The following is a 22,062-nucleotide window of genomic DNA, read 5'->3' as shown; positions in this document are numbered from 1 at the left end:
AGAATCTGCTAGCCCCAGGCAGTGGAATTTTTTTTCATTTTTTTATTTTTTTTATTTTTGAGACAGGGTCTTGCTCTGTCGCCCACGCTGGAGTGCAATGGCATGATTTTGGCTCACTGCAACCTCTGTTTCCCGGGCTTGAGCCAACTTTGCACCTCAGCCTTCAGAGTAGCTGGGACCACAGGCACACGCCACTACATCTGGCTAATTTTTGTGTTTTTTGTAGAGACGGGGTTTCACCGTGTTGCTCAGGCTGGTCTCAAACTCCTGAGCTAAAGGGATCTGTCCATCTTGGCCTTCCAAAGTGCTGGGATTATAGGTATAAGCCACTGCACCCAGCCAGCGGTGCATTTTTTAATGCCTCTCTGATAAGAGTATTTAGTCATTTCTCAAAGATCAAAGCAGGAAACTAAGAAGAAAAGGGAATATGCTTTTCTGCAAATCACGGTGGACTGAAATTAGGTGGATTATGGCTGCCCTAGAATAAAGGAGGCCAAAGTCGGGCATTGTCTGTCTCTTCCTTTCTTCTACCTCCCTGGACCCTCTCAGACACAGCAGCACTCTGTGTTGGGAGCCTCCCATTGGGCACTCAGACAGCTCTCTCATCTTCTGTCTCCACCAAACCTCCATCGGCAGCTTCCTAACTGCTACCTGTACTGCTGCATAGGCTGCTGCTTCCTACACACCACAGCTGGACTTTGCTTATTTTGTTACAGACAGGGTCTTGCTCTATTGCCCAGGCTGGAGCAAGCAAAGTGCTGCTAGCTCAGCAGCCTGAACTCCTGGGCTCCAGTGATCCTCCCACCTCAGCCTCCCAAATCCCAAGCTGGGACTACAGGAACGTGCTACACCCAGCTAATTTTTAAATTATTTCTTTGTACAGACAGGGTGTTGCTTTGTTGCCCAGGCTGGTCGCCAACCCCTGGGCTCAAGCAATCCACCCGCTTTGGCCTCCCTGTTACCGGTGGGAGCCACTGCGACCTGCCAAGCTGTGCTTTTCTCCTGTGATCCATCACCCAGAATCTTGTCCATGTGCAGAAAGAAAAGGAAACCTTCAGACTGGCTCCTTTAATTAAATGTTTTCAGGCATGTCCTTTTAACCTTTCTGATCTCCTGTCAATCCCTACATTGGCCTTAAGCAATAGTGGCCATAGCAGACTCTTGTATGGCACTTGCTGTAGATGCCCTTGTTCTTTTTCTTTTCTTTTTTTTTTTTTTTTTTGAGATGGAGTCTCACTCTGTCGCCCAGGTTGGAGTGCAGTGGGACCATCTCGGTTCACTGCAAGCTCCGCCTCCTGGGTTCCCGCCATTCTCCTGCCTCAGCCTCCCGAGTAGCTGGGACTACAGGCGCCCACCGCCACACCTGGCTAATTTTTTGTATTTTTAGTAGAGACGGCGTTTCACCGCGTTAGCCAGGATGGTCTCGATCTCCTGACCTCGTGATCCACCCGCCTTGGCCTCCCAAAGAGCTGGGATTACAGGCGTGAGCCACCGCGCCCGGCCGCCCTTGTTCTTTTTTGAAACAGAATCTTCCTGTGTGCCCAGGGTGGTCTCCAACTCCTGGCTTTAAGTGGTCCTCTCAGCTTGGCCTCCCAAAGCACTGGGATTACAGGCATGAGCCACTGCACCTGATCAGCAGGCCCTGTTCTGAGTGCTTTGCACACATCAGCTCATTTGATCCAATCCACAGCCCTGTGAAGTAGGAGCTTTATTATTCCCATTTTACACATGAGGAAATAGAGGCCCAGTGGGATTCAGCAACTATTCTGGTGTGACACATGTGTCCTTGGAGGTGTACATATCAGTAGATTTCAGCCTCTACTGAAATCTTCTACTGAAGCCTTCTACTCCCCTTGTGTTTCCCTGTCTCCCCCTGTCCTCTCATAGTCATGCCAAGGGCTGGCTCAGCCCTCTTCTCCTGGAGCTCTGGAAGGCCATAGCATCCCTGCAACCCCATCCCTGCTCATCCTCCATGACTCAACCCTGAGAGCTCCCTCCCCTCCCTATGCTTGGATGACCTCCTTCCCCAGTGCTCCCAATCCCGAGCCAGAAGGCACCCTCCCCTCAGCCATCCTTCAGGAACATAGTCTTGGCTGGGCCCCAGGAGGACTAGGCCATGTGTGATTTGTCCTTTCAAACAGCCGCACTGCCTGCAGGGCTGAGAGCCAGGAGGCCCCACGAGGCAGAGGAGGCCCAGCCACGTGAGGCCCCTTCCCTTCCTGCTGCCCCAGGCCCCGCTGACTCAGAGCCTGGCACTCCTCCCAGGGTTGTGCGTGCCAGTATGCGCTGGGTGGGGCCGAGGCAACCCTTGCTGCGCCCCTTGGCACCCACACAGACTCCTCCTGTGTGGGGAGGGTGGGAACGCTTCTTACCTTCTGTCCCATAATCAACTGTCTTCTTTGAATAATAGATTGTGAATAATTTCACATCCCGGAACATTCTCTCTCCAGGCATGATTTTCGTGGCTGCAAAACAGCGGCTTCTCCATCATTACGCAACTGGCCTCTCTGATTGTTTCCAGGTTGCTCTCGGCCATGCACCTCCTTGTCTAAACTTCGTTCTGCACCACCAGCAGTATCATGGCCTGGGGAGAACAGGGGCTGTGTGCTCCATTCCAGGATCAAGACTGTAGAAATCATGTTTTCTAGATGGTTGTGGGCTGTTGTCAGCAGAAGGACTCAAGGCAATTAACATACAGCTAATGAACTCCAAAGAGGCGCTTTGATTTTTGAAGAATCTAACTTGAGAACAAATCAAGACTAAGACTAATATAGCCTCATCTTTCGACATAGGAGAGTTGGAAAACCAGCTGAGTCTGCGACACCCAAATGCCTGCCACCACCACATCCCGGTATGTGGGTTCAGCACTTGACAGCTAACAGATCTCTTTGATAGCAATCACATTTTCTGGTTAAGGGAGTGAAGTTAACATTTACCTTTTTTTTTTTTTTGAGACGGAGTCTCGCTCTGTGTCCCAGGCTAGAGTGCAGTGGCGTGATCTTGGCTCACTGCAAGCTCCGCCTCCTGGGTTCACGCCATTCTCCTGCCTCAGCCTCCCAAGTAGCTGGGACTACAGGCGCCCACTACCATGCCTAGCTAATTATTTTTTTGTCTTCTTAGTAGAGGTGGGGTTTCACCGTGTTAGCCAGGATGGTCTCGATCTCCTGACCTCCTGATCTGCCCACCTAGGCCTCCCAAAGTGCTGGGATTACAGGCGTGAGCCACCACACCTGGCCTTTTGTTTTTGTTTTTTTTTTGGAGATAGAGTCTCACTCTGTCGCCCAGGCTGGAGTGCAGTGGAGCAATCTCGGCTCACTGCAAACCTCGCCTTCTGGGGTCAAGGGATTCTTGAGCCTCAGCCTCCTGAGTAGCTAGGACTACAGGCGTGCACCACCACATCAGGCTAATTTTTGTATTTTTAGTAGAGATGGGGTTTCACCATGTTGGCCAGGCTGGTCTCAAATTCCTGGCATCAAGTGATCTGCCCACCTCGGCCTCCCAAAGTGCTGGGATTACAGGCGTGAGCCACCGCGCCCAGCAACATTTACCAATTTTGATGAGAATGTGGAACGCTAGAACTCTGGGACACTGTGGGTGGGAAGGTAAGGTGGTGCAAGGACCTTGGACAACTATGTAGAAAATACTAAAGTTAAATGTACACACGGTAACCCAGCACTCCACTCCTGGGTATATTTCCAGCAGTTTGTAACAGGCCCAAATAATCCATCGAGGGTAGGATGAATATGTTCTATATCGCAACTGTGGTGGGGGTTATACAACTGTATATATTTGCCCAAACTCACAGAACTGTACACTCAAAAGGGGAAATTTTAGCACTAACTTTGGCAGCACATATACTAAAAAAAAGGAAGACTTAATTTTACTGCATGTAAGTTTTTCAATTTTGAAACAAGCCAGGAGCAGTGGCTCATGCCTGTAATCCCAGCACTTTGGGAGGCCAAGGCGGGAGGATTGCTTGAGCTCAGGAATTCAAGTCCAGCCTGGACAACATGGCAAGATCCTGTCTCTGTAAAAAAAAAAAAAAAAAAAAAAGAAAAGAAAAATTAGCTGTGTGTGGTGGCATGTACCTGTGGTCCCAGCTACTCGGGAAGCCAAGTTGGGAGGATCACTTGAGCCCAGAACATCAAGCCTGCAGCGAGCCACATTTGTGCCACTGCACTCCAGCCTCAGCAACAAAATGAGACCCTGTCTCAAAAAAAAAAAAAAAAGAAAAAGAAAAGAAAAAAAAATTCAGCCTGGGCAACATGGTGAAACCTCATCTCTATAAAAAAAAAAAAAATACAAAAAATATTAGCTGTGGTGGCATGCACTGATAGTCCCAGCTACTGGGGAGGCTGAGGTGGGAGGATCGCTTGAGCCTGGAAGGTGGAGGTTGCAGTGAGCTGAGATCATGCCACCACACTCCAGCCTAAGCAATAGAGCAAGAACTTGTCTTGAAAGAAATAAAAATAAGTAAATAAATTATATATATATATATATATATATATATATATATTTTTTTTTTTTTTTTTTGAGAAGGAGTTTCACTCTTGTTGCCCAGGCTGGAGTGCAATGGTGCAATCTCAGCTCACTGCAGCCTCCATCTCCCAGGTTCAAGTGATTCTCCTGTCTTAGCCTCTCAAGTAGCTGGGATTACAGGCATGCACCACCACATTCAGCTAATTTTGTATTTTTAGTAGAGACAGGGATTCACCATGTTGGTCAGGCTGGTCTCAAACTCCTGACTTTAGGTGATCTGCCTGCCTCGGCCTCCCAAAATGCTGGGATTACAGGCGTGAGCCACTGTGCCTGGCCATAAATAAATATTTTTTAAAAGATAAGAGAAAGAGAGCCGGGCACAGTAACTCACGCCTGTAATCCCAACACTTTGGGAGGCCAAGGTGAGTGGATAATGAGGTCAAGAGTTCGAGACTAGCCTGGCCAACATTGTGAAACCCCATCTCTACTAAAAATACAAAAAATTAGCTGGGTGTGGTGGTGGGCGCCTATAATCTCAGCTACTTGGGAGGCTGAGGCAGGAGAATTGCTTGAACCCAGGAGTTGGAGGTTGCAGTGAGCCGAGATCATGCCATTGCACTCCAGCCCGGGCGACAGTGTGAGACTCGTCTCAAAAACAAAAAAATTAGCTGAGTGCGGTGGCAGGGGCCTGTAATCCCAGCTAATTGGGAGGCTGAGGCAGGAGAATCGCTTGAACCTGGAAGGCGGAGGTTGCAGTGGACTGAGATTGTGCCATTGCACTCCAGCCCTCCAGCCTGGGCAATAAGAGCGAAACTCCATCTCAAAAAAAAAGAAAAAGAAGAAAGAGAGTAGGGGTATATTCATACAGTGGAATAGTATGCAGCAATGAAGAATAAACAAACTCCTGCTACACAGGACAAAATAATGAATCTCAAAATCATTGTGCTGGGTGAAAGAAGCCAGACAAAAGAGTACTCACTGTATAATTTCATTTATAGGAAGCTCATGAACAGGTAAAACTAAATTACTGTGACAGAGGTCAAAATAGTAGTTACCTCTGGAGTGGGGGTAACTGGGAGGGAGCCTCCTGAATTGATGGAGATGTCCTACATCTTAAGCTTTGTGGTGGTCCCTTGGGTCTGTGCTCCATGCTGAAGATCTGTGCCCTTGATGAAATGTCAATTATTCCTCAATTTTAAAAGAAAACCTTAATTTGTAAAATTGTCATGGCAAAAGTTACCGGGTGAACAATTCAGACAATGAAGTGGATGAAGATTCTTCCCCCTTCCCTCCAGACACTACTGTTCCCCCGACCGGCTCTCTGTGCTTATGCCAGCCTCATGCAGCTCTCTAACCATGTGAGCTGGCAGCACGTGGTTGCTCGGAACTCCTGTAGGCTGGAATTCCTGCCCCACCCTGGCCAAAGCTAAACAACTTTTAAAACTGGCTGGCAGCCTGGGATTTTAAACTGCTTTCCTGCCTGATCCACTTCCCTTTAGCACATCCAGGAAGAAAGTTATAGCTTCTCTTGCTGGGGGGAAGGGAGATGAGACACCTCTGCCCCATCCTCCTGAACTTTCCATGGCAGAGGGGGTCCCAAGTCAGAAACTGAGAGGCAAGCCCACAGCACCCCCTTTCCCAGGCCCAGGCTCCTGCTTCCTCAGCAGAGAAGTCAGCACCAGGGCCTTCTCTTCGGGGAAGAGGTGTCTCCTGGCTTGACCAATCCCCCCACCTCTCCCACAAAATAAGCTGAATACCTGCTGGGTGGGCTTAGGAGACATTATATCTGAAAGTGTCTACAGCATACTAATTGTCCCATGGCTGCAACTAAGACTCTGATGGTGAGTTACAATGAGGACAGATGTGGCCACAGACATCAGCACTTGGCACAAGGCCCGGGCATTGTAGACACTCAGCCCATGTTTCCTCCTCACCACGTGGCCTGATCCCGGAGTGGGAAGAGGACGCTCACAGCAGAAGTGAGGCTGCCCAGCCCCACCTGCCTGGAGGCTCTGGGACTAAGATGGGAGGTAAGGGGGGATAGGATACTCCTGGGAAGGCTGGAATGGCTGCTCTGCTTACGTCTTCTGTGTGCCCTGGGGCAAGTGAGTGCCTTCTCTGAGCTTCTGAAGCTGCTTTCCTCTGTGAAACCAGGAGGAAGGGTGGCTTCACGAGACCCCCTAAGCACTTAGGGTGGAGCAGGCATGCCAGCAGAATGACGCCTGGGGCCCATCCTCTCCCCTCCTCCATCTCCCTTTCTCAGGGGTCTGCACAGCTGTTTCCCCTTTTCTGGGGCAAATCGTCTCTCACCAAATAAACGTTTGCCTTTCTATCGCTGCCGGCTAGGTGGAGGGGACTTCTGAAGCCTTGAGGTCCCTTCCCTCCCTGAGCACAGCTGAGCCCCAAGACCAAAACAACACCCCAATAACTCCCACCTATTGTGCCCTTGCAGAGGGCTCTGAACCAGGAGTGAAGACCAAGCTCTTGGGCATAAGAAACTTGAGAGAACAAGCTAGAGATAGGGCAGGTGTCCTTTAGACTCAGCATAGAGATCTGGAGTTCCCTTTTTCTGTTCTGATAGGAAATAGTCTCCATTTTCCCATCTGAAAAATGGGGTGGATAATCATTGCATCACCTACTTCACAACATAGATGAACTGTCTCACAAAGTGGTGATCATGCCTGACATGTGGGTGCACTGTCAAAGACAGCATCTTATATATACAGATGCAAAGGAGTCCTTCCCATCGCACAGCTCCCATTTGTGTGTGGGGGGCTGGGAGAAGGGTCACCTGCAGTGGTATTCAGGGAGGATTTCCTCAGAGATCTGGGTTTGGCCTGTGCTCCCAGATTGGCCCTTTCCCAATTTCTTGAGGGAATGAGGCTGGGGAGGACCCAAATCTTAAAAGGCCGTGCCAGTTTTGTTTTTTTTTTTTTGAGGCGGTATCTCGCTCTGTTGCCCAGGCTGGAGTGCAGTGGCACAATATCAGCTCACTGCAACCTCTGCCTCCCAGATTCAAGAAATTCTTCTGCCTCAGCCTCCCAGTTAGCTGGGACTACAGGTGTGTGCCACCATGCCTGGCTAATTTTTGTATTTTTAGTAGAGATGGGGTTTCACCATATTGGCCAGGCTGGTCTCAAACTCTTGACTTTGTGATCTGCCCACCTCAGCCTCCCAAAGTGCTGGGATTACAGGCATGAGTCACTGCACCTGGCTTTAAGTTTATCCTGAGGACAATGGGGAGCCACTGATGATCCTTGAGTGATGAGGTCACTCTTGCTTTTTGGTGCCGAGTTTAGGAAGGGCAAGCCTAGAAGTACTTGGGAGGCCAGGTGAGGGGAAGGAGAGGTTGAATCCAGAGTCCTGGCAGGAGTCTCACCCAAGAGATGGAAGACATTGGGAGAAGAAGGGACAAGAGCATGAGGGCACCTTTCCAGCAACTCTTCCTGCCTCTGCTGACCCTGTCCCCTACCCCAATCCCGCAATTGGCGGGCTGCTGGGGTCTTGCCCAGGGCCCCACAGGACACAATGCTGGTTTCTCAACTTGCTCAGTGCTTTATTGACCCAAAGCCCTAACAGATGACTCAGCAGGGCCTTCAGGCACAGCCCTGCCCCCATCTTGAGATTCAGAATCCAGAGGGTGCTCAGTCCTTGGTTTAGCTGCTTCTGTGACATTTCCTCTTGAATAGTTCCAAACCCTAAGTGTAAAGATTTTTGTCCACATAAATAGACACACATATATACCTGCTCCAGGCTGTCATGCTCAACAAAACGCTCCCACCTGGTTTGGGTGTGCAAGGCACTGCACATCCACGGCCATCCACCCATCCATCCAACCTTCCATCCATCCGCAACAAGACAGCAGCAAGTTCTGACCAGTCAGGCCCCAGGGTTCACAGCAGTAGGGGCTGGGCTTCCAGCAGGCTCACGATTCAGGCCTTAGCCCTTGCCCAGGGGGCCCCCAAGGATAATAACATCCCTTTCTGGGGCAACAAAACTGGGACCGAGTGGGTAACTGATATTTGACCTGGGAACCTAAACAGTCTACGGAAGTGTCCTGAGATGGGTATAAAGTCAAACAGACCAAGCACACAGGTAACACTGAAATAGGAAAGAGTAAGAGCTTCTGTTCAGGCTGGAGGTGCTCATATGGTGGAACAGGAAAGAGGAAAAGAGAAAGGGGCAACATGGCAGACATACCACGGTTCCTACAGAGGTTAGGGGCAGCCCTGGCCCGGGAAGTACACAGGGCAGAGAGCTGACTCCCAGGCCAGGAAGGAGTTTAGCTCTGACCCATCCTCAGGAACCATGGCTCTCCCCCAGGTTTAGCTGACACACACACAAAGGAGCGTTTCAGGACACAGGAAGATGAAGGGTTAACCCTAACAAGGAAACAAGAAGCTCCTGGAGGACACAAAATACTGCCTTTAAGCTGGTAGTAACCCAACTTAACTAACTCAACAGACTGGGCTCTTCCAGGGGTGGGGGGGCACCAGGATATGGAAAATGATGGGATGCCACAGGGGAATCAGGGCTGGGGCAGACAGGCAGGACACCCACACCATCTTTCCCATGGATAGCACCTGAGGCCTCCAGCAGGCCCTCAGCCCGGCAGGCCCATAGGGCAGCTGGCTTCAGGCCTTGAAAGGCAAGGGAGGTAGCAGGACTGACACAGGCCCCTCACTGGTCCTGCAGCCGGCTACAGAGCTCCCGCCGGCTCCGCTCCCCAGCCCAGCTGCGAGTCTTGAGGCGGAAGGTCTTTAGCTCATCCTTGAAGGCCTCGTGGTTCATGGGCCGGTAGTCCTGGGGTTCACAGAAGTTCTAGGACAGGACAGGAGGGGTCAATGCAGTGGAATGGGTAAGTTTGGCAGGGACTCAACACTCCCACCCCCTATCCCATGGCTCCAGCCTGGCCAAGCCAGCCCTCACACAGAGACTGTGGCCTTCCCCACCCACGCTACCGGGTGCTGAGGGAAGAACTCCTTGTAGCCGCCTTTCAGGATATACATCTCGGGGTAGTAGAGGCTGGGGTAGTCGTTGACAGCACGGTCTCGTTCCCTGATGAAACGGCACCTGGGGCATCATAGGCAGGGTGTGGTCAGAGTGGGGCATGCAGTGGCTTGTACATCATGGGACCTATCCCCCAGGTCCCCTCCTTTGAGGGCCTTGGGGAGCCACAGAAGGCTTTAGAGCACAGGAATGTAACCACAAGAACATTTTTAGATCAGTCTGGCTACAGAAGAGGGTGGGGAGGTGGAAGGAAGGAGGTAAAATCAAGGGGATGAACTCTCCGTTTCTAGAAGGCAGTTGCACAATCTTTGTTAGAGATATCTGTGCCTGGACCAGGAAAGGAGAAGCAGGAGAGGAGACAAGTGGGCCAAATTCAAGGGATCCATTCAGGCCACTCCTGGACAAGACCCAGTGAGGATCAGTGGTGGGGAGAAGGGAGGAGGAGGACCCAAGACTGAAGCCAGTGCCCAGGCCCGGTGCCCGGGTGGAGGTGTGTGACACGTGCTGGGATGCCTGGAGAAGTTGGGAGGGCCGCAGGGATGCGACTCTGTAAGGGGCGTCAGGGTGCAGATTCCCACCACATGGATGAGGCCAGGCTGGAGAGCCACTAGCAGTCAGATGGACGAGTGGCAACCCAGGAGGAGGCAGGGGTGGGAGGACAGATGGCCAAGCAGAACAGGAATAGAGACAGAAGGAGCTCAGCCAGGGAGGCCCAGGTGCTGTGGATGCCAATGGAAGAGGTTGCAATGGAGACCTAACAGCACTGAACATGTGGAGGGTCAGTGTACTGGGGACTGACACGGGCCCTTAGATTTCGAGAAAGACACCGCTAGAGACTTGGAACTAGATTTTCTGAGGGTGGCAGTAATGGATGGGGGGTGGACATGAGGCTTGATAGGCAGGACAGTGAGCGAGATGGGAGGCGGGTACCATGCACAGTGAAGCGGGGCTGAGGTCAGCTGTAGGCCATCAGATGGGACAGAGGAGGACCTGGACTTGCACCCCTGGCCATCTCAATGGTGCCAGCACTGGTGAGCCTGGGCAGGGAAGGCCGGGGCAGACACTAGCTGGCTGGGCGGAGCTGGGACTCACATGCGGGGCCCACGCTCAGATGAGAATTCACAGTGGAAAATGAGGATGACTCTCTTGTCCAGGCTACAGGGTGTGATGGGGCTCTGCAGCAGGAAGCTCTCAGCGTCGCGTTCCAGGGGCAAGTTCACCGCAGTCTGTCAGAGGAGCCAGAGGTCAGGCATAGCCCTGGGTCCAGGAGGCAGGCCCCTCCCCCTGCAGTCCCTGTCCTTCTCTTAGTAGGAACCCTCCCCATGAGAGGGGGCACCCGTCCTCCACCCATTCACCCTCTTGGCAGAGCAAGGACCTAAACCAGGTGGGATCTTCGGGGCCTCTCTCCATTGCCCCACTTTACCTTGATGTGCCCACCTTCATACTCATAGGGGTATCTGCAGTCTACAATCACAAACTTATCCACGATGTTGCTGAACTTGCCCGTCAACAGGGCCACCATCTGTAGGAGGTCATGGGGGTTGTTTCCAGCAGGTCAGGCTGGCAGCTGGCAGGTGGCCCTAGCCTGTCCTCTGGCCTAGTCCATACAGCCTGTCCCCAGGGAAGGTCAACAATGGAGCTACAGTCCCAAATGTGCCTAGAAAATGGGGCAACGCTGTTTACCGTTTCTGGTGAGATGTACTTGAGGTCTTGGTGCTTTCCATCTACTGTCTGTAGGAGGAAGGCCTGAAGGGAAGGGAAGGGAAGGGATGCGGGAGAGAGGAGAAAGTTAAATTGGTAAGACCAGGAGCCTAAAAGAATGAAGTTTCATTCCCAAAATCAGAGGACACCTGCTTTGGCCTTCAAATTCAGTTCTGGTTCCCATGGCAACTGAGAGGCGCCTCTTGGGTCTGACACCCAGGGAACAACCTTCCAAGGGGAAAGAGAAATGAAAAAGGGAAGTGGAAGAGATGAACTCCACACTCTGCTCCCTACTCTCTGCCAAGCCCGAAGGTGAGACATCAGGGGGTTCCAAGCTAGGTATGAGCTTGGAAATAAGACGGCGACGCAACAGATGCCTGGACTGACTTGAGGTGGAGTCAGGAGACAAGGAGGGCCAGAGGGAGGAGTCTGTGTGAGAATAAAGGATGAAAAGATACAAAGGACAAAGGAAAGGGGGGCTCCAGGGAGAGAGGGAGGAACCCAAGCAGCCCCTGGGCTAGAGGACCACTAGTCAGTAAGAGGTCAAGCCCCCAAGGGACCCTTCGATGCTGCAGGTACCTTAGAGTAATCTCCAATCAGCTCTCGGTGGTCACTGTCCAGGAGGTTCTCGATCTCATCGTGACACAGTGATTTTGAGCGGAGGACGCGGGCTTTCTGGAAAGTGAGTCAGATGGAGGCCAGGGTCAGGGTGGGGCTGTCCCTCTGTGCTCTGCCTGACTGGTACCCCCTTTCTCTGCCATGCCCAGGCTGCCACCTGCCCTCTGCCACAAACTTAGCCAAGGGGGTGGCTGCCCAGGTGCATGCCAAAGTGGACCCCAGGAGGAAGGCACTCACAGGTTCCTCAGCCTCCTGCTGCTCCTCAGGAGGGGTCACGCTCCGCTTCCGCTTATTCTGCACGGGTGTGTCCCTGTCCTGGGGCCGCTCCAGCCTCTTGAGGATGGGCCGGATCACACTGCAGGGCATGGACGGAGAGCGGAAGAGCCGCTGGCACTTGCTGTACATGACGAGGTCCTGGCAGGGACAGCAGGTTAGGGATCAGAGTGCCCAGGCCCCACCCCATCCCTCAAATCCACCGGAGAGTAGGATGGACCCCATGCCTCCAAATTCGGAGGGGGCCACCCCAGAGGCCCACCTGTTCCTCTTCCTTTTCCAAGGTCTTGACCAGTGGGGCACTAATGAGACTCTCCATGCCTGGGGGAACTGCATCATCGTCCTGAGGCCAGATTAGCAAGGACAAGGTCATACCCACGGGCATAGGCCAAACCCCTCCAGTCCCGGAATCCTCCAGCACAGCCTTCCCTGTTTCCCTGGCAAACTCCAGGTTGGGGTGAGAAGCTCCCCTACCTCCCAAACCTGCCCTCCACTGTGGCACCAGACACCTGCTCTTCTCTCATTGGCCAGAGGTTAGGCTGTGACTCAGTTACCTCAAATTCTTCTTCTGACACTGGAATGAGGTCTCGGTCCTGCCACGAGGGCTCAGAGCTCTCTTCTTTTGGGCGAACCCAGGGATGGGGAGGTAGGGGCCTGGTGGGACAAGGCTGTTTACCTTTAAGTCACTCTCTAGGATGTCCACAAATCCATCATCTTCCTCAGTATCCCCTTCTACAGGGGTCAGAGAGAAGCGACCTAGGGCCAAGGGGCTGAGCTCCTCCACTTCCATCTTCCGCTCAGGACTGAGACACTGTCCACATGACAGACAGACACAGACTTAGAGGTGGAGATAGTTCCTGCCCCATCCTCCTGAGGAAAAGTTCCCAGTGCCTGGGGGTTCAGGGCCACCCTCCTCTTCCCCGAAGCTGCATCCCCAGGCCCCTCCCAGAGGTCAGCTCTCTGGATGTACCATCAGGTCAGGGGCCGAGCTGGGTCTCTGGGCAAAGGCTTCCCTGCGGCTGGCCCACTCTGCCAGAGCATGGGTGGAGCTGGGATATGTGGGCTTCCATGGCATCTTGAAGACAAATCCATCCTGCAGCCAAGATGGGAGAGGAGCATCCTCACATGCCAGGGAACCACCCCAGCATGCCCCCTCCTCTCCCTGGAGAGCTCCCATCCCGGCCTTCCAGAAGCGCACATTCTCCTTGTCTTCCCCAGAGCTGCTGGCAGCTCCACCGCCCGCCTCGCTCTTCCTCCGGCCGTTGGGTGCCTGGGAGTTGGTGATGTTCCGAAGCACGGGGCTGTGGCCCAGCAGCCTCACCTAGAGAGCCAGGCAGGACGGCAGGCAGAGGAATGAAGGCTGTATTCCTCCGGCACCAGCCCAGGCCCTACCTTCTCCACCTCTCCTCCAGTTCCTCCCACTTACCTATCTACTTCTGAAACCCCATCTCCCACAGCCTGCCTGGGGACACCCAGCTGGGTGATCCCTGGATGCCTCCTGCTCATCTACCCCATGCCTGGCCAGCATGCCTAAGCCTTAGTCAGGCCTCAAAGACACTCACCGGCATAGACTGGAAGCGTCTGATGGCAAACTGCTCACTACAGGAGGAAATGGGGACAGGTGAGAGCTGGGAGAGGCAGGGCAGGGACCGAGAGCATGCAGCATGCCCTTCCAGAGCCCTGTGCGTCCTAGGGGAAAGCTTGTGGTAGATGGAAGAGGCCCAGGAACACTTACTTTCGAATGACCTGGCTGGCTGCCTGGATGGCCTGTTCAAACCTAGGACAGAGAAGGGTCCCATGCAACCCATCCTCCCTCCGCACCCATCACCCACCCCAGCACCAGGCCCCTAGTCCCCAGCACCAGGTCTCCAGTCCAGGGGGGAGTAAGGGCAAAGACAAGGGCCAGGGCTCAAGGCAGTGGAAGGGGTGGGGTAAGAAGAATGCCCACCATCAGGGGGCCCAGGTATTGGGGAGGGGGGAGATAAAAGGCAGGCTGGAATTTTAAAGGCTGCCCTGAATGAAAGCAAGCCCAGAGAATGGCAGTGATAGAGACAGCTGGGGCAGGTCACAGGGTCAGGGAGGCGTCACCAAGGCAACAGTCTCACCAGCCTGCACCAGGCCTTCCACCTGTATGCAAATCACCTCAGCGGGGCCATATGGCTGCCAGGAAAGGCATCCATCCATCCTATGATGATAGGCCAGGGGCACCCAGCAATGTGGGTGTCTCCAGGGCCTGGACAACAGCAAGGCTAGGCTTCCTCTCCCCTGTGAGGAGCTGGCCTGGCTCCCGGTCCTCCGAGGACTGAGGCCTGCTTTAGGGCTCCCCCAAACAGCTCCTGTCTGATACGGTAGACCCCCTAGTGACAAACGTGCAGGGTCACATCCTCTCCTCCCTCCTGTGGAATTTTCCAGGACCACCCCCTCCTGTCCCACCCCCTCCTCCTGCCTTAGAAAAGGCCAGCAGGCAAGGAATTCCAACACATGTTCCCTCTGAGGCCCCGCCCCCCAGCCATGTTACAGGAGACCACCTGCCACGCGGAGCTTTTGTGTATCTACACACACACACACACACACACACACACACACACACACAGCTTCTTTCTGAGAAACTCTGTATAACTGTCAAAGCAGGTGCAGGGAAGGGAACCACTTAGGGATAAAGTGGGGGATGCCCCCCTGGGGGGGGCTGCTGTGCCCAGCCAACCTGGCATCAGGGATGACCAATTTCATTGGCTTGCACATGAGCCTTGGGGGTAGGGCAAGACTGCTCTGTGCTGCCACCAAAACCAAGCTGCAGTCCCCCAACCCCACCCAATCCTCTCCTCATTTCCTGTTTGTGAACCAATCTGCAGCCCAGCCCAGTCTGATCAAAGGCAATGGGAGGTAAGACAAGTCACTACCCTAAATCCAAAGCCACAGTCCCCTGCACAGGCCAGGGATGCCCAGCTGTCCTTATTAATGGCTGGCAGCTGCTCCGCTGCTTGGGCTTTAACAACTGGACGGGAACAGCTGTGCTCTGGAAGACACCACCCATGCCCACAGCCAAGGGGAAGGTCTGTCCAGGCCAGAGCCCACCAAGTCTCTCTCCATTTCCTTGCACAAAGAGCCTAGACCAGGGCTGGCCAGAGGGTCAAGTGTCATCGAAGTCAGAGGTTGCTGTTCGGCCAAGAGCCAAATCAACCTGCAGGCAACTGTGTTTTGTTTGGCCTAGAGTGAGTTAAAGTTTTGAATTAGTTGGATCATATTTTTAAATTGTAATATTTCTCAGAAAAAAATGGGTATAGGCAAGAAAGAAAAATAGGACATACGCTGGGCTTGTATTCCTGCAAGACATGGGCTGTAGTCTAGTATCTGCTCTCCCAGTGGCCACTGTCCCCACTATCCCTGGCCCTGAGCCCACTCTCGATTGGCTCCCATGAGAGCAGATCCTTCTCTGAGACAGGGAGCAGAATGCCAAGGCCTAAGAAGGTCAGTGAGCCCCCCGGCCATGGGGATCCTGAAGCCACCCCATGGTCTGTCTGCTTTCCCAGGCCTTCTCGGTGAGTTTGTGGTAGAAGTAGGATTCTTAAAGACAGGTGCTGAATGCTTGGTAGTACACATTCCCCTCTCTACTCACATCTGCTCTGCCATCTGGGGGTCCATAGGGCTGGGGGAATCCATGCAGAGACCTGAGGGGACAGAGCACCTTGGTTTGAAATTAGTGAGTGGCACTTTCTGTATACTTTCCCCCACCATGTCCCAATAAGAAAAAAAAAAAGTTTCTAGTTTGGACTTTGACACATTAGAAAATGAAACAAAAACCCAACCATGGACCCTGAGAGCTGAAACATCGTCCCGCAAATGGTCCAGGGCTCCACTCCCTGTTTACTATGGAAATTCCTTCATATCTGTCTTTAAACCACAATGCTCGCTAAGCATTTTTCTTGAACTGGTTTAAAATAATTTGTTCTAGAAGAGACAACAGATTTTTAAAGAAGAGGTTATAGGCTAAGAATGTTCTAAAGACCAACTCTCAGCCCTGGGTGCTTCCCAGGTAGGGCAGTGGTTAGGAACTTTGGTGCGTGGTTTTACATAGGTAAGATGTCATCTCCGTAGAGGGCCCCACCCTCTCATCCACTCAGCCAGTCCATGTTGGGTGTGGTGAGCCCAAGAGGTGTGTCTTCCTTCCATCTCTGTGGAGGGTTGGGGAGAGGCTCCGGGGCCCACCAGGTTGTGGGGAGGATGTTAGTTTCATCAGCAGGGAAATTGGGAGGCCCAGGCAGCCCCCACAAACTCTCCTGGCACAGGCAGATCTCTCCAGGCTCCCCTGGGCCTCACCTGCATCAGAAGATTCGGAGGATTCAGACGTCAGGGAGGATTCGGATGCCCGTCGAGACAGGGAGAGGCGCGTCAGGCGGCTGCAGCTGCGGCTGCGGAGGAGCAGGGTCCCTACCTGACTCTTTGGGGTTTCGCTGGGAAGGGAGCAGGGACCCGGGAAAGGAGAAAGGTAAACGTGGGGCTCAAGACCTGGCTAGCCCACGTTCCCACTCCCTTGCTGAGAAAAGAACTGAGCGAAACACTACACTGGGAAAGCAATGGCCCCGAGGGCCCCCTCTTCTCAGGTCAAGGCAGGTTCATTCTACAGAGGCCCTAAAGGGTCTTCTCTTTGTTGACTGGTTTAGGAAAGGTCCTCCCAGGTGCAGGGGAAGGTGAGCCCAGGGTGAGAGCAAGGCGGCCTGGCTGGAGGCCAGCCTAGGGGTTGGTGGTCGGTCTAGCAGAGCCACCCCAGAGAGCCTTCCCCTAAACTGTCAGACCCCCACCTTTCCAGGACCCTTCCTGAAGGATGGACCAAGACCAGGTTCTCCTACTGGAACAACCCAGCTCTCCCCTTGCAGACTTAGGGAGCAGGATCAGTGTTTAATTAATTGCCTTAATTCTGGGGGCAGAATTGGAGGGAGCAGGGGCATGGATGTGTGAGTGCTCCACGGCTCTGCCACCCTCAAGTTCCCTCTCCAGGCTTGGGATTCCCATCCTGGGGCAAAATGGTGGCTATCTGGGCAGAGATTAGGGAGGCAGCGTGGTGGAGGCACAATGAGGGAGGAGGGAGTGAGGGGAAAGAAGACTTGGAGAGGCTTGTGCAGACTGAGAGCAGGTCACCTGGAGGGTGTGGGGGGCACAGCCCAGGTCTCACTTCCCATGTCCTGCGCCCCTATGAAGGGACAAGGGCGTACCTCTCCACTGCCCAGGATGCCTCCCCGGGACTCCACCTCCTGGATTCGACTACCATGCCCAGTTCTCCAGGAGGCCCAGGACTCCAGACCGAGCCTCTCACCCCCATATCCAGCCTCCTTGGAGTGTCCTACCTGCCAAGCCCGGCGAGGTCGTGCATGGTCTGGGTGAGGGTGGTGACCGGCGAGGAAGCGGCGGCGCGCACCGGGGACCCCAGGAGGCCATGAGATCCCAGCAAGAGGCCCGGGAGGTGGCTGGGACGCTGGGCGCCACCGCACACGCCTGCTGGACTGAGAGCCGAGCCTGGCGCGGGCTCCGGCTGGGGCACCTCCATCGCGGCGGGGCCGGCAGAAGGCTGGCTGGAGGGCCGGGCGCAGGGCAGCCAACAAACGCCGGCACAGCTGGCTGGGCCGAGGGAGGCAGCGGGCGAGGGGTGGGGAGGGAGGGAAGGAGGGAGGAAGAGCCACAGGGTCAGGCGCGAGGGAGGAGAGGGATGAAGGGAGGGCGGGGGGCGAGGGACGCGGGGCTCAGGCACCAGCCTGGGAAGCCTCTAGTTGCAGCTGCCACTTCCACCTCCTTATATATTCGAAAAATAACAGCAGCCGCGCCGCCAGACGCCACCAATGGGGTAGCGGGTTAGATGAGGGCGGGATTGAGGGCGGGGCCCGCAGGGCAAGAGGCGCGGAGGCTGGATTTCCAGGCTTTGGGTGGGCCGGAGGAATTAAGATTTATCCCACACCCTCTCACATCCCCCTGGCGCGAGGATCCTGGCCTCCCAAAATCCGCCTCTCGCGACATGGTTTGGAGCTCCACACTCCCAAAGGCAGCAGCAACGCCCTAGGGTGGCCTCCGCAGGACCCCCTGCGGCATGTCGTCACCTGGGATCACCGCTAGGGACGGGGAGAGGCTCCAACCGGCTCCCGGAAGTTTGCTAAACCCAGCTGGGCTGTGCGGTCTGCGTTAGATACCCCATTTTACAGACCTGGACGTTGAGGCGTGAAGTTCATTAACTAAATCAAGGTCACGCGGTTGGGCAGGCGGTGGGCCAGGATTCGCTCGCTCCAGGCGCCTCTGACCGCGCAGCCTCCCCGCCTCCGCGACTGGCTGCGCTGAGCAGCAGCAAAACGTCATTCGCAGGCGGAGCGCCCAGCGTAGGAGGTGGGAGGGCAGTGGGGCCCCCAAGCGGAACTGATGGGCGCCTTCGGGGGACCCCAGGTTAGATGTTACCCCAACCGGCCCAATTTTCGCGGCAGCCCCAGTAGAGGCTCTAAACGGTGGAACTAGGAATGGATTTCCGCGGCTGGGAGTCGAGGAGGGTGTCAGCAACCAGAGAAGCGAATTAAGTATCACGCCCATTGATGATCTGGCTAACTTGGTGCCAATGGCACCATATTATTTAATTGGTGTTTCTTTGATGACCAGACCAGAGAGGCTGAATTTGTCATTCGTTTTAAGCGGAGCATCTTCCAATTATCTTCTTTTTTTTTGAGATGGAGTCTCGCTCTGTCAACCCGGCTGGAGTGCAGTGGCGATCTCTGCTCACTACAACCTCTGCCACCCGGGTTCAAGCGATTCTTCTGCCTCAGCCTCCCGAGTAGCTGAGACTACAGGAGCGTGCCACCATGCCCAGCTAATTTTTGTATTTTTAGTAGAGACAGGGGTTTCACCATATTGGCCAGGCTGGTCTCGAACTCCTGACCTCGTGATCCACCCGCCTAGGCCTCCCAAAGTGCTGGGATTACAGGCATGAGCCACTGTGCCCGGCCCATCTTCCAATTTTCTAAATGCCTTCCAGCCCCGCTAGTTTTCCAGGCCTCTTGTTCCAGGAGGCTGCACCCAAAAGCCAGTGGGTAGTGAGCAGCTTTCGCATCCCGTCTCCCCAGGTTAGAAGTGGCCTCTGGCTGGGCGGGTGGTGGTGTGGGGGGCGGGCTGCAGCTCAGCAAGGCAGGAGCACCCCTTCTCGTGCAGTCCCAGCCACCCGGACCCAAGGTGCATTGGATGGCAGTGGCAAAAGGGAGGGCCTGGTGCTGGGGGGTTGAGTGGGCCAATGCATCTGAAGGGGAGGGGAAGACCCCAGCCCCATCTGAGAGGGGTGGCCAAGGTGGGAACCGTGACCTTTCCTTTTCTCTACATTTTGCCTAGCTCCTGTGCTGTGCAGAGGGCTCTGCAAGACTGAATTTCCGGTTCATCCTCCCTGGGTCAGGGGTCATGCCCTGGACCTCCAGCCACTACTTCCAGTGAGGATGTGACTGCCCTTAGTGCCAGGAGGGAAGGGGGAAGTGCCCTTGTGAAGCCACCCAGCCCAAAAACCAGAAATAAAACTGCCCCGAGATTTGCATTTTCAAAATAAACACAACAGGTATCCCCCCCACCCCCCACCCAGCCAACATACATCTGCACAGGGTGTGTGTGGCAGGGCAGGCATTATACTATTGAATCCCTTGAAATTCCAGTCAGGTCACCTCTGGGCCAGTGAGGGGGGAGGTGGGCAAGACCACAGAGGGGTTCTGGGTTTTTTTGTTTGTTTGAGATGGAGTCGCCCTGTCGCCCAGGCTGGAGTACAGTGGCATGATCTCGGCTCTCCGCCTCCTGGGTTCAAGTGATTTTCCTGCCTCAGCCTCCCGAGTATCTGGGATTACAGGTGCCCACCACCATTCCTGGCCAATTTTGTATTTTCAGTAGAGACAGGGTTTTGCCATATTGGCCAGGCTGGTCTCAAACTCCTGACCTCAGGTGATCCACCCACCTCGGCCTCCCAAAGTGCTAGGATTACAGGCGTGAGCCACTGTGCCTGGCCCACATACATAATTTAAAATATTATAGTAGCCACATTTAAAACAGTAAAAAAGAAACATGAAATTACTGTAATATTTTATTCAATGTAATGTATTCAAAATATTATTCGACATGTTATCAATATAAATTAATGTGATATTTTACATACTTTTTTGGATACCAAGTCTTCAAACCGTAATATGCATTTTACACACCCAGCACGTCTCAATTTGTACTTGCAACATTTAAAGGGCTCAATAGTGCTGGCACTGTGGCTCACACCTATAATCCCAGCAACTCCAGAGCCTGATGCAGGAGAATTGCCTGAGGCTAGTAATTCAAGACCAGCTTGGGCAATATGGTGAAACCTTGTCTCTACAAAACATTTTTAAAAAACTTAGTCCGGCATGGTGGCCCCTGCCTATAATCCAAGTGACTCGCTGGGCGCGGTGGCTCACACCTGTAATCCCAGCACTTTGGGAGGCTGAGGCAGGTGGATCACAAGGTCAGGAGTTTGAGACCAGCCTGGCCGACATTGTGAAAACCCGTCTCTACTAAAAATACAAACATTAGCTGGGCCTGGTGGCACGCACCTGTAATCCCAGCTACTCGGGAGGCTGAGGCAGGAGAATCGCTTGAACCTGGGAGGCGGAGGTTGCAGTGAGCCAAGATCACGCCATGGCACTCCAGCCTGGGCGAAAAGAGCAAGACTCCATCTCAAAAACAGACAAACAAACAAAAAATCCAAGTGACTCTGGAGGCTGAGGTAGGAGGATAGCTTGAGCCCAGGAGTTTGAGTCTGCAGTGAGCCATAATTCCACCACTGCACTCCAGCCTGGGCAACAGAGTAAGACTTTGATTCTAAACATAAAAATAAATAAATTAATAGTTCAATGGCCACTTAGGGTTAGTGGCTGCAGGTCTATATCTTAACAAGTGTAAATCCGTCTGTATTTTAAAGAATATACAAACAGCATACGAACATTGTTCTAGGCTGGCATGCTGGCTCACACCTGTAATCCCAGTACTTTGGGAGGCCAAGGTAGGTGGATCACCTGAGGTCAGGAGTTCAAGATCAGCCTGGGCAACATGGTGAAACCCTATCTCTACTAAAAATACAAAAATTAGCCAGGCATGGTGGCGTGCGCCTGTAATCCCAGCTACTTGGGAATCTGAGGCAGGAGAATCACCTGAACCCAGGAGGCGGAGGTTGCAGTGAGCCAAGATCGTGCCACTGCACTCCAGCCTGGGTGACAAAGTGAGATTCTGTCTCAAAAATAAATAAATAAATAAAAATAAAAACCATTGTTCTATACCTCTCTTCATCTTACTTGGAGATGGATCCATATTAGTACCATAACAATATATATTTACTCAAGCCCCTAATGCTGAACGTTTAGGATATGAGCTTTTACAATGATGCAGTAAGTATGCCCTTATGTGTCTGTGTGCTACCTACAAGATGAATTCCTAGGGAGGAACTGATGGGAGGCACAGCATTTAGTTTTTTTTCTGTTTTTGTTTTGAGTCCAAGTCTCTCTGTCACCCAGGCTGGAGTGCAGTGTTAAATCTCGGCTCACTGCAACCTGTCTCCTGAGCTCAAGCAATCCTCCCACCTCAGCCTCCCAAGTAGCTGTGACTATAGGCGCATGCCACTGCACTTGGCACATTTTTGTATTTTTTGGAGAGACTGGGTTTTGTCATGTTGCCCAGGCTGGTCTTGAACTCCTGGGCTTAAGCGATCCACCCGCCTCAGTCTCCAAAAGTGCTGGGATTACAGGCATGAGCCACCACGCCCAGTAGCATTAAGTATTGAGATCTCCTTTTCCCTTTCTTGAATCTCATCTCAAGCTGACTGGGCTATTGAAGGACAAGGACCAAATCATTTACCTCTCTCCCGGGCTCCCAGAACCTTGCTCCCAGAACTTTGGTTCAAGACCAAAGTTGACCCCTGACCCTAATATCCCACTTCTCAGCATTTCTCTTAAGGAGATGATA

The 22,062-nt window shown here is 53.4% G+C and overlaps 1 protein-coding gene and 1 long non-coding RNA gene across 12 annotated transcripts; both read right to left on the bottom strand.

Annotated features, from left to right (window-relative positions):
- Window positions 1–1,681: 1,681 nt before the first annotated feature.
- LOC129474236 (uncharacterized) lies at window positions 1,682–6,437 on the bottom strand. The gene is made up of 4 exons (XR_008654498.2): window positions 5,535–6,437; window positions 4,089–4,206; window positions 2,373–2,584; window positions 1,682–1,945 (listed from the first exon to the last, which is right to left on the bottom strand). It is a non-coding gene; the product is annotated as an uncharacterized lncRNA (long non-coding RNA).
- Window positions 6,438–8,014: 1,577 nt separating this feature from the next.
- On the bottom strand, window positions 8,015–18,417 carry CDC25B (cell division cycle 25B). Of its 11 annotated transcripts, XM_063633417.1 has the most exons (18): window positions 18,272–18,417; window positions 17,424–17,694; window positions 16,399–16,532; window positions 15,698–15,749; window positions 13,817–13,858; window positions 13,644–13,680; window positions 13,280–13,402; window positions 13,052–13,174; window positions 12,758–12,892; window positions 12,344–12,424; window positions 12,046–12,222; window positions 11,770–11,865; window positions 11,173–11,235; window positions 10,913–11,011; window positions 10,582–10,715; window positions 9,441–9,552; window positions 9,151–9,300; window positions 8,015–8,177 (listed from the first exon to the last, which is right to left on the bottom strand). In XM_063633417.1, exons 1-17 carry the CDS (start codon window positions 18,294–18,296, stop codon window positions 9,160–9,162), a joined length of 1,845 nt encoding a protein of 614 aa, XP_063489487.1. In that variant the 5' UTR covers window positions 18,297–18,417; the 3' UTR covers window positions 8,015–8,177; window positions 9,151–9,159. The 11 variants fall into 11 exon arrangements, with proteins under 11 accessions (XP_063489487.1, XP_055121284.2, XP_063489489.1 ...); XM_055265309.2 differs by having other exon boundaries at window positions 8,015–9,300; window positions 16,399–16,490; window positions 18,272–18,409; XM_063633419.1 differs by having other exon boundaries at window positions 16,399–16,490; window positions 17,424–18,399.
- Window positions 18,418–22,062: the final 3,645 nt, after the last annotated feature.

Source organism: Symphalangus syndactylus, chromosome 24 (assembly GCF_028878055.3).
Source record: "Symphalangus syndactylus isolate Jambi chromosome 24, NHGRI_mSymSyn1-v2.1_pri, whole genome shotgun sequence".
Lineage (NCBI taxonomy): Eukaryota > Metazoa > Chordata > Mammalia > Primates > Hylobatidae > Symphalangus > Symphalangus syndactylus.
Note: the sequence above shows the minus strand (reverse complement) of the source record. Positions and strands in the feature narration are given on the sequence as shown.

What these genes read in the sequence shown, in the direction of transcription:
- CDC25B (XM_063633417.1), bottom strand. Translation starts at nt 18,296, where the DNA reads ATGAACTTCACGCCTCAACGTCCAG. An exon ending in CTTCACGCCTCAACGTCCAG is followed by an intron (nt 17,695 to 18,271) that starts GTCTGTAAAATG and finishes CCCTCGGCCCAG; the next exon opens with CCAGCTGTGCCGGCGTTTGT. An exon ending in AGTTCTTCCCTCAGCACCCG is followed by an intron (nt 9,301 to 9,440) that starts GTAGCGTGGGTG and finishes GTCCTGTCCTAG; the next exon opens with AACTTCTGTGAACCCCAGGA.